Genomic DNA, 12,048 nt, shown 5'->3' on the forward strand with positions numbered 1-12,048 from the left:
TCACATTAGTAGCTTAGTTGTGAAGATACATGCAAACTTTGTTTGCTTACATTTAAATAAAGAATTAAACAAGAACATAACCTCTTGGCAAGTTCAATTTAATTTGTAACTAGGTGAAAAAAACTTTACATCAATTTCTAATCCAGGGAATTTTAATAATAAGGTGATACAGCTTTTTTGCTACTTGTGTATACAAGAAATACATCACTTTTGCATTATTTCAACCTTGGTATCTGAGTCTAGCTCCCACTGATATGGGTTCGCTGAAATGGTTTTGAGCATTGCATTCCATTAGACACTTGCCTATTGTATAGCATCTACTGATGCGGCCTTTATCAGGGCCCTCTAGTGGATGCTTTGCCCTGGTAGATGAGCAGTTCTTGCTGATGGTTTGTGGAGGTCAATGCTTAGCTTGGTGGTAGGTTTTTGCCTATCACTGGGTAGATCAGAAGCTTCTGTAGGTTTTGTCTGGTGGAACAACCACTGAGTTCAATAAAGTATAGCGAGTTAGAATGATCCTTTTGGGTCAATCCTGAGAATATAGTGACTGAAGAATTACCTAGGTTTTGGAAAAGCACTCCTTACTTAAACAGGGCTTGATTCCCAGCAAGTAGAGAGGTTCTGCTCAGCAGTACTTTTTGCCTGTAAAATGAGTGGAGTTGCCACTGAATTTCCTATACTGGAGTGATTCAAAACTGATCTGGGTAGGGACCCTTCCCATAATGCAGAGCATTATACATGTCTGAAAGAGTGTGGTTTGCATTATGGGATATAAAAGCAATTACAATGAAGTCGTTAGCCTCTACATATAAGTAATCTAGTCATTATGATACTTCAAGCACACTCTGTTTGATTATACTTAGATAAGGGATTACAACTTTATAATTAACAAGAATATTAGAATTTTAATTCATTAGAATTAAAATTAACAAGAATATAACTTCTTGGCAAATTTAATTTAATTTGTAACCAAGTGAAAAATAACTTTCTATATTCTTTTATGATGGGTTCCTCATGATTTCTATGTTTTTTTCAAGGAGTTTTCCATCCTTCAACAATCCTATGCAATGTTAATCAGTTCATATTTTCAGCCTCATATTAACAGCCATTGTCAATTTTTAACTGCATAACCAAGCACCAAGTAAAATATTGGACATTTGATATCTGAACTGGGCATTACTTTTCTTAATGAGTTGTTGTGTTGAGAAAATGTGATGAGTCATCTCCCTTTTTCCGACCCAACATAGAGTTATCTCAGAAGGAGTGGATAAGGACATACTTATGCCTCCAAATAGAAAAAGTGCTCATTAATGACCCAAGAACATGTATATATTCAGACTTGTAAATTCTAAGCAGTGTTAAAGTATCCCATAAACTAAATAGAGAATGATTGTATATTTATTAAGGTAGAAAAGCATGTATAAATTCTGAAAAGATGTGTACAAGCTAATAATAGTTTTAGGCCATGTCAAAGGCAGTTCGTGGCCACGGTATCCAAAAACGGCAGCCGCCGTACGTATGACGACACAACCGAGTGAGGGCGCTGTTTTGTAGTATATAGGTTTCGGCGGGGATTTGAATCTCTCTCTTTTCTTCTCGTTTTGTCGGTACTTGGTTTCCTGTGCAGAAGGCTGTATAGTTATGAAAAGATTGCTGCCATGTGTAGCAAGAATCTCCCCTTGCTATGTATGCTACGTGGATCAAAGCTGCAGCTATAGTGTGTCCAGATTCCTAAGAAGAAAGGGCCACTGATGAATCAACGTCATTGTATTATTCAGTGTAAGAGTGTTTTGTTTCGTGTGAAACAAAAGAATAGTGAAGCCGCCATTAAAGAGGGTACAGTAAGGAGATCTGAATATCCAGATAAAGCAAGAACGGTAAGCAGAAATCTTTTCATATTAATATCGGAGTAACTGTGCAGTAAGGAGAACTGATCTTTAAGAACACAACCCATTTCCGTGAAGTGTTACAAGAACTGTCTGCATTTTGGACATTCTGTCTATATCTAAGAAAAAGGCATCTTAGGCTTGAGCCGAGTAGGAGACCGAGGCTACGAACTTTGTGTCTAAAGGACATTAATGTCATACTGTTAAGACCTAATTGAATGCTAATTAAAATTTTGGGGGAGGATTAAGTCTAAAATATAAGAAAGAGCATTGCCTCAAGAAATCTATGTCAGAGTTACAGAATTGACTTGTATATATATGTAATTAGCATGTGTGATAGTAGATTGGTAATTTAGTATATGTTGTCAGAGTCTGAGGATAGTTATATATATATAAGTGAAGGAATTTGTGTCAGTATAAAGGATTACAGTGTAGAAATTTTGGATGTGTTAAATTAAGAAAAGGGAGGGCACCCAGACTCTATTTTAATTTAACGATTAATTAACTTGTATCATTATGTTTTGTGCTAAAATAAACGTATTTCTTTATGTGTAATCAAATGAGTTTGTCATGCTTTCTGTGGATTGAATTACTGCTTGGAAAACTATGAACCGTGCATAAAAGGGGAATCCACTAATAATATAAGAAACGGGACCACGACTACATACTTCATGATCCCTGCAATTTCTTTCTAAGTAATCTTGGATAGCATATCAGAATTCTGTTGCCAGTTGGCGCAGTCATTAAATAATACAAATTTGTCGGCAAGCGAATTAACCGATAATAAGTAAAATACAAAATATATCCTTAATAATAAAATATAAAGCTTAAGACAATAAGACCAAAGACGAAGATATAACAGAGTCTATCATATAAATCTAGTTGATACTGTTTCATTATTGACAATAATGCTTCTATTGAAGTAAATGAATATATGCTCTTTAATACTTTCCAAGGAATCCAATTTATATGTTGCATCTATAATCTCTGCTCCTAGACAGAGGTCTTGCCTTACATCTTCATATAAAATGCTTACATCTTATTATTATTAGCCAGTTATTATTAGCTTGTAACAATTTTATAATAAATGTAATGTAGGTACTTGTGATCAATAAATGAGTGCTTCTTCATTAGCCACTTCCTGTTCAAGAAGAGGAACATTATTACTTAGCATTTCTGGATACACAAAAAATGTATATAAACAGGCAGTGATAACAGCTCATCACCTGCTCATCTAATTTTCCATTTCCATATTAGGTTGAACTGTTACAGCCAAGTACAATTGATTTCCCAACAGAGAAGGATGGTTAATTCTATTTCTTCTACCATCTTTTCCACTGCAAAAATTCTCCAATCAGTCTAAAAATTCTAAAAATAATAAACATTGTAAAAGTCAAGTTTTGCCTGCCTCAACCACCAAATACCTTTGCCTTTTACTAGGGAAGACAGGGTAATCATATAATTGATACATTTCAGCACTGGCAAAGAGCAATTAGAAAATGTAATAAGAATGTTAACATTTAATGTCTTTTTTTTATTATTTAATAAATGATAAAGTATATAATTACCTGGCTTTCTAAATCAATTTTTAATTGCTCATAATCTTTTTCTACTTGATCCAACTTCATCTGAAGATTCTGAAGTTCTTCTTGTGGTGCTTTTTGAATATCATATGCATCTTACAAAAAGAAATTAATTTGCTCATGAAATATTTTCTCAGAACATTATGTTACATTCAAATTAATTCCTAATCTCACAATAACTAAGCATACTATTTTATAAGCACACCAAAGAATGTAATATTTATATATCCATAGCATTATATGCAATTACATTTGCGAGACTCAAAAATCTAGTCATTAAACTCACTACTGCAGTATTATCATATTTTGGACACACAACTATTAAATTCTCCTTTTCTGTCTGAGATTTATCCAATATGTTGCTTATTCCAGCAATTGTAATTTTATGTGTACTAAATCGAGTGGAGAAATGACTGGCATGTGCTACAGAAGGATGGAGAATGAAAGAAAGAGTCAATGGGAAAAGCATAAAAATGTGAGAAACTGGGAGAAAAGAGATAGTATTGTATGGAGATTCGATGATGAGGTATATTTAATGAGAAAGTGACGAACGCATGTTTTCCAGGTGCAAAGATAATTGATGTCAGTGAAGATGTAAGTTTGAAGAAGAAAGAAGCAAACGAGTTAACTGTTTTGGAAGGCACAAATGATTTGAAAGGTCAGAAATATGCAATGAGAGAAGATATGAAGGAGTTGATGGAAGAAACAAAAATGAAGAGTAAGAAAGTAAAATTTGTGAGTCTGCTGCCTCGGTATCATAGGACAAAAGATTGCCAATGAGAAGATGGTGCAGGAGGAATGGTATGCAGTTTATAGATGTGTGAAGTTAATTTGATGGATGTAAGGAACTGTGTATGCCGATGGACTGCACTTAAATAGTTTCGGAGTTAGCTGCTTGGAGAAAGTGTTGTTCAGTGAGAGGTTGGAAGTGCAAAACCAGGGAAATGAGATAAAAGTGGGGAAGCAATGAAGCATGTGTCTGGCCACCCCTGGAACAAATGAGCGCGAGTGCAGGAATGACTGTGAGAAAATTGCAATCCCTGGGATAGACAAGTATGAGTGCAGAAATGATTGTGAAGGGCTGTGTGCAGTTCCTTAAGCTTCAAATCGTAATGGCATTATTTAAGGGTAAGTGTGGGCCCAAGGGAATGTTGAAATGCATGTAAACAAATGCCCTAAGTATCAAAAATAAAGGAGAGGAGGTTTTAGCAGCAGTCAGCTAAATTTAGCCAAATATTATTGGCATCAAAGTGACCTGATCCTAAGAGAATGATGTAGTTACAGGCATAGAATGAAATGGATATTATTTTCAGAGAAGATAAAAATAGGGCAGGAGCAAGGGGTATTATTGAAATAATAGCTGAAGAACTTCAACCAACAAAAATAGAAGTTAAGGAAGATTGCAGATCTGATGGAAATGGTTCATTTGAGACTGTCTGTTGTGAGATAGAGGTTAATAGAACAAAATAATTGTTAGTTGCTGGTATAGACCTAGGGGTTCAGAAGAAGGAGCGGACAACATGCATTAGCTGATTAGTACAATGAATTCAGGCCGAGCAATTATCATGGGATAATTAAACTATGGTGATATAGATTGGAGGGAGGAAAGGGCATATGGCAAAATGGAAATGGAATTTATACAGTTACTAAGGAATAATTACCTGAAACAGCACAAGGTGGAAGGGACCAGGGATGCAAGAGTGTTGGATCTGATTAGAAGATCTATCCATTTTTGCAGTAGCATCTCTGCCTCTGATAGGGGAATGTGACCATGCAGTCTTATCTTGGGAGGTTGCTCAACATGTGGAAATTTCAGTCAAGAAAGGATTTATGGGGAACTACAAAGCTGGAAATTATGATTATGACAAACTTAGGAGACAAATTGGAGTAGCATGGCATAAGAAACTATGTCGAATGAATGTAATTAGTGCAAGGGAAATGGTCAAGGATTGTTTGAGCAAGGCAATATCAGAGTGCATACCAGGGCAGAAGGATATAAACCAAGTAGAGATTAAGTGGATGAGTAGAAATATAAAGGAGGAGCTGCAAAAAAAAGAAAGCATTGTGGAAAGAATATGAACAAAAAGGTGATCAGCATGCTCATGAACAATATAAAGCACAAGCAAGAAGGGTAACAAGGATGGTAAGGAAGGCTAAATTAGATTTCGAGAGAAAATTAACTAAGCAGGACAAAGTAAATCCAAAAGAGTATTTTTGCCTATATAACAAGTAAAAGAATGATTATGGAAAGATAAGTGCACTTATTTTTCCATAATCTGAGTGCTGATGGTAGGAAAGTGACAGAAGCAGAAGAAATAATTCATTTACTGAGTGATCACTATGAAAGGGTATCATCCAGTGGTGACTTTGCAGTTACTGAGGTAACAGAAACTAATGTGAGCATTGAGGTAGATGAACTGGATGTACTCAGTATACTGAAAAATATCAATGTAAATACTGCAGTGGCATGGATGGTATGTCAGCTCGTGTGCTATGAGAATGTGCAAGTGAATTAGCAGTGCCTCTGATGAAGTTGTTTAATCAAAGTCTCAGCTGTGGCAAGATTTCAATGGAGAGGAAAGATAGAAAGATACAGTAGTTCCATTATATAAAGGTGGATCCAAGACAAAAGTAACAAATTACAGACCAATTAGTATTTCCGGAATGGTGGTTAAAGTAATGGAAAAGTTGGTTGAAAGTAAAATTCATAAATGGGTAGATAGGAATATGATACTCTATAGGGAGCAGCATGGCTTTGTAAAAGATAGGTCCTACCTCAGTAATTTATTCACATTTTAAAATAAGGTGAAAGAGGAATTAGATAAAGGAAATGGCTATACATAAGAGTGCTATACTTTGCAAAGGCATTTGACAGAATATCGCATGGAAAACTATTACATAAGTTGGAGCAATGAGAATGGATATAAGGTGGCTAATAGACAAACATCAGAGGGTTGTGTATGGTGAAATGGAATCAAGGCAAATGAGGGTGACTAGTGGATTGACCTAGGGCTCTGTACTAGGACCACTACTCTTTAATTTGTACATTAATGATATAGCAGAAGATTTGAAAGGTGATATTTAGCTGTTTGCCAATGATGCAAAATTACAGAGGACAATAGTTGATAAAGTGATGTAGATTTCTTACAGGATGAGTTGTTAAATTGGTAGTTTGAACAAAGGACAATGGTTATCAATTCAATGTCTTAAAATGTAAGGTAATGCACTTTGGGATGAAAAGATTACACACTTCATATCATACTGATGGTACTAGTTTACAGGAAATTTATAAGGCTAGAGATCTGTAGGTGATGGTGGCTAGAGATGTGAAATTCGGAAGACATATTGGCAAAAGAGCTCAGGGGATTACTTGGATGGTGAAGAACACACTCACAAGTAAAGATAGGGAGATTATTATCCCTCTTTATAAGGCTATGATTTAGCCACGTGTTGACTGCTGTGCACAAATTTGGTCACTTGTGTTTCTTGTGCAGATAGGGAGATGGTGAAAAGGATTCAGAAATGAGTGACTAAGCTGGTGACAGGTCTGTGGAATGTTTCCTATGAGCATAGATTGAGTGTGAGTGGGTTACAGAGTTTAGCTGACAAGTGGAGGAGAAAAAAGGATCACATCTGAAAGTTATCTAAGAGTGTGGTTAGTAAGAGTGTGCAGACTAGATTCTTTACTACTAATAATAATAGGAAAATTCTAAACATGGTTATTATACTATTTTTTGAAAAAAAAAAAAAAAATCTCTCCTGGCAGGTCAACCTCTTAGATTTGGATGTACCATGGAAGTCAGGACATTTTCATTTTCAGTTAATTTTGAGGTCTTAAATGCCCAGGATCCAAGTATGTTCCTGGGATCAAATGCCACACTTATCTGTCAAAATTTAGTTGTATACTGATATATTTATTAACTCTGTGTGAAGATAGATATCTATAATTTTAAAACCTTTCCACTCTGAATCTACATTAGGCAAGCTTTTATCTGTGATTTTAGTTACTGCTTATCTGTATTCTATCTACACAAATCAAATTATTCTTACTTTGTCTTTTCATTTTCATTTTCAGTTAATTTTGAGGTCTTAAATGCCCAGGATCCAAGTATGTTCCTGGGATCAAATGCGACACTTATCTGTCAAAATTTAGTTGTATCCTGATATATTTATTAACTCTGTGTGAAGATAGATCTCTATAATTTTAAAACCTTTCCACTCTGAATCTACATTAGGCAAGCTTTTATCTGTGATTTTAGTTACTGCTTATCTGTATTCTATCTACACAAATCAAATTATTCTTACTTTGTCTACCCTTTATAATACAAAGTCATGTTATGATTGCCATTCATATTCAAAAAACATCTTGTGTCAATGCAACAGTAGCGTAATTTATAGAACAATTTTGTGACCACCTGTCTAGTTCTAAATACTGCAGATAATTTTTTTTCTGCCAGTAGTTTGATCTCCTTACTTCAAATACAAATCTATAAAGCTCAAGTGAGATCAGTAATCCTCAGCTTTGGACAGGCATCTTGTGGGCTGACAAAATATTTTTGCCAGGATGCAAAATAAGACAAAATGTTTTCTTCTCATTTGAGACTGCCCAAGTATTACATAACCCTACTCATCTTCCTCGTTAAAGCAGGCATAAAATAACTAAGCTAGTTCAAGGAGTTGTTGCTTGTACTTAGCATATTCATCTCTAGTACTGCATAGTGAGTTCGCAATAACAAACATGACATATCTGCAGATACCTACATTTAATGTGAAATCTACCTCATAAAATATGACTAAAATGCTGCTAGGACCAAGAAACATGAGCCTGATAAATTAAACTCGAACACCTTGTTAAATGCAGTAGTGTTTAAGTTAAGTCATAAAAGTGAATGATTATTGGTTAGGAAATACCGTTAAACATTTTTTCTTTTTCTGTTTTACCCTATCCCCCCCCCCCACCACCCCAAACCCTGATCACTTGGCTCTCAGAACTGAGAGCCAAGTGATCAGGGTCTAGATCAGTGGTTCTTAACCTTTTCAACGTCATGGAACACTTTTGATTATAAGAAAAAGTTGGGGAACACCAAAAGCACTAGTCATAAAACTAACAATAAACATATGCATGGACTTTATAAAAAATGGAACTTATTTTAATGCTATACTTGAGCTTATTGGCTTTTGCAGGTTTCAGCAATATCAGATCTAATATGTGATATAGCTATCCTCATCTCTTGGTCTATATTAGTAAGTCGTTCATGCTTTTAAATGGGTTAATATTGAGAAACCAAGCTCACACAAATATGATCTTGAAAACTGTACAAAAATGTGGAGAGAGATGAGTATTCAGCTTGGACAAAAAAACAAAATTCCTCAAGAGTTATTTCAGAGAATTTCATTTTTAGAGTAAAACTGTTGACAAGATAACTAATTGTTCTTCTTCTTGTAACGAAAATTCACAACTCGATGTATTAACTGTGCCAAATGGATTTCGTATCCAGTCATAATTATGTGTATTTAAGGAAGGAAAGCAACTTGAAATTTTTTCTTCCAATATTGTTAATTGTTCTATTATAACAGAAATAATTCCCTCGACATTTTTATTCAGAGTAAGCAATTACACTCAGAACTGTGTCATATGACATCCTTCACTAGCGGAATACTTGTAACCAGTTCGAGGAACACAAGTGTTCTGGGGTCTAGATTATCACACAGAAGTTCCATTTTTTTCCATCAGGTTGTTGAAGAACACACTAACAAGTAGGGATAAGGAAGTTATGGTTCCACTTTATAAGACATTAATAAGACCGCATTGGACTATTGTGCACAGATCTGGTCACCTGGATTTCTTGGTGAAGAAGAAATGGTGGAGAGGATTCAGAGGCGAGTTACAAAGACTGTTGCAGGTCTGTGGGATTCCCTACGAGGATAGATTGAAGATCTGTGGGCTCCAAAAACTAGCTGATAGACGTAGGAGAGGAGATATGACAGAGGCATATAAATTATTAAAGGGATTTTATAGGATTGATACTGATGACATTTTCAAGACCAGTACAGGAAGGGACAGAACGAGGGGCCATCCCTGGAGATTATGTAAGAGTGTAGTTAACAAGGGTGTTAGGACTAGATTTTTTGCTTGGAGGGTTGTGAATGGGTGGAATGCATTGCCAGATGTGGTTGTGAATGTTTCGTCTGTGAATGAATTTAAGGAGAAGTATGACAGGCATTGTTCTCCCGCAATGAGTCTTTTGACTCCATGGAGACACTGTTATAACAATAATAATAATAATGGTTTTCAAGTACAGCACTGAAAGCAGAAATGGCAGTTTTAATGGACTGGAGCAGAAGTTGCTCAAATTGCATTTCCAAGCAAGAACAGAAAAGAAAAGAATGTTATGGAACACTGATAAATATCTAGCTGTTTGGAAGTAGGAAGGAATATAGTAGGAGAAAAATTATGGAGTTTGTGTCTTCAATATTCATGCGAAGACTAAACAGTAATTAGGAGAGTTAGAAATGGAAGAATAAGAGAAGATATCCTTGTACAAAGAGATGTGTGAAGTTTTAGTAGTTATTAAAAGTGAAAGGAACTTTTTTTGATTTCCAGTTCATATAGAAATGGGCCAGATAAAGTTTGTGTCACTTTATTTAGGATTCTCAGTCTTAAGTTATTGAAATTTTGACATAATTTTTCTTACTTTTTCAGAAGTTTTCATACAGCAAGCAAAAGGCGTTCTGAAGTGATAAACTGTTGATAAGATTTTTAGTAGTTCATTCAGTAGAGTTTGCTGTTACTTTCATATAGAAAGTGAAGTGTCTTGGATGAAAACAAGATATGTTTTCTTCAGTGTTCCATTATTTGAGATGTAAGAAGAATTTGACTGACTTATATTACTATGATACAGAAAGCATTCATGTTAGTCTTTCTTCTCTGTGAATTCAAGAAGGAATAAAGTTCCTGTAGGATAATAATGAATAACTATGGCCATCATCTTAATCCTCCTTGAGAAGAAGTTTCTAGAATCTCCATTCCATATGTTAAAGGACTATTCAGAAAACAATGCCAGATTCTTTGCCAGATTGACCTATAAGTCTCTTTCCATTTAGTTCGAAAACTAATTCTGTAAACTATTATCCTAGAGTTTACAGAATCCCTTGCTTTGCAGCCTGTGTTATTATGGAGAGACTGGTCATTCTGATCAAACTCATCTTAAAGAACATCAAGAATTTTTTTTTTACTGCAAGAGTCTGATAAATCTGGTTTAGCTAGTCATGCCCTGTCTATTAAGCACAGAATTCAGTGAAATGATACTAAAGTTTTATACAAAAGTTATTTTCTTCTGGAATGATTATTATTATTAAGAGACCTCCAACGAGTCAGTAACCCATCGAAGGAAGCTGCATACCAGACGCACCAGCTATCATAGTTATTCTTGAATTCATTCACACTGCTTGCCCATACCACATCTAATGGCAATCCATTCCAATCACGCACCGCCCTATGAGAGAAAAATCTAGCCCTCATCCCCTTCTTAGTGGAATTCATTCTCAGCTCCCAAGGATTCCCTCTTATCCTTTCATCACCCTCCATAAAATGAAAAATTCCATCAACTGAAATCCTGTATGACCCTTTCAGAAGTTTGTAAGTCTCAATCATATCACTCTTCTTTCTCTTGTTTGCTAGTGTCTGCAGTCTACAAATTCTCAATCTGTCTTCATAATCAGTATTCCACAATCCTGATATCATTACTAACGCTCTCCTCAGCATTATCTCTGCTGTATCAGATTAACAATGGAAACCAGGAGACCAGACCTGTACACAATAGTCCAAGTTAGGCCTTATCAAGGCCTTGTAAAGCGGCAAAATGACATCCTTATCCTTACATGTTAAAAATCTGTTTCAGCATTGCAATTACATTTTGAGTTGTATTCACAGTCTTTGCTACATGGCCCCTGAACTTCAACTTGTTATTTATTAACACTCCAAGATCCCTAGCATGATCAGTTTCTTCAAGCATCACCCCACCAATATAAAACAACATTGGATATCTAATCATGCTAAAGTGCATGACTTTACATTTACTGACATTGAACTCGCATTCTGTCAAAAGCATTAGCAAAATCCAAAAGTATCATGGTGTATCCATTCCCCTTGTCTAGTTCAATGATAACATTATTATACAATGTAAGCAAATTGAAAAAACATGACCTTTCCTTAGTAAATTAAACTTATGCTGTTCATTGCAAAGCAGAGATTCACTGTTAGTCCATTTCTGAACGCAAGTCCTAACCAATTTTTCCAAAATCTTCACCACCACTCCTGAGATACTGATTGGTCAATAATTGTATACATTGGTCTTTGCATCACCCTTGTGCAATGGGATTACCATACATTCTTTCCATTCCAGCGGAATCTTCCTTGTTCTGAGACTCAAATTATATAGCCTGGTCAAAGGACACTGTTTTGTGCAAAACTGAATTGAACTGATATCCCATCTGTCTCTTAATAAGATTACACATCCATTTGACTTCTACCCTATTTAATCTTCGAACTCTAGGGACACATTCTGATATTGCATCAT

The 12,048-nt window shown here is 35.4% G+C and overlaps 1 protein-coding gene across 3 annotated transcripts in view; it reads right to left on the reverse strand.

The window, feature by feature from the left end:
• LOC150092414 (golgin subfamily A member 2-like) overlaps positions 1-12,048 on the reverse strand; it is a 380,033-nt gene that overhangs the window by 177,196 nt on the left and 190,789 nt on the right. For all 3 annotated transcript variants that reach the window (XM_090415174.1, XM_090415173.1, XM_090415175.1), the window contains exon 13: positions 3,455-3,564. In XM_090415174.1, the coding sequence (XP_090271300.1) occupies positions 3,455-3,564 (110 nt within the window). The remainder of the gene's footprint in view (positions 1-3,454; positions 3,565-12,048) is intronic.

The sequence above is a fragment of the Typopeltis vanoorti genome, chromosome 26 (assembly GCF_054136105.1).
Source record: "Typopeltis vanoorti isolate ZY-2024b chromosome 26, IOZ_Tvanoo_1.0, whole genome shotgun sequence".
Taxonomy (NCBI): domain Eukaryota; kingdom Metazoa; phylum Arthropoda; class Arachnida; order Uropygi; family Thelyphonidae; genus Typopeltis; species Typopeltis vanoorti.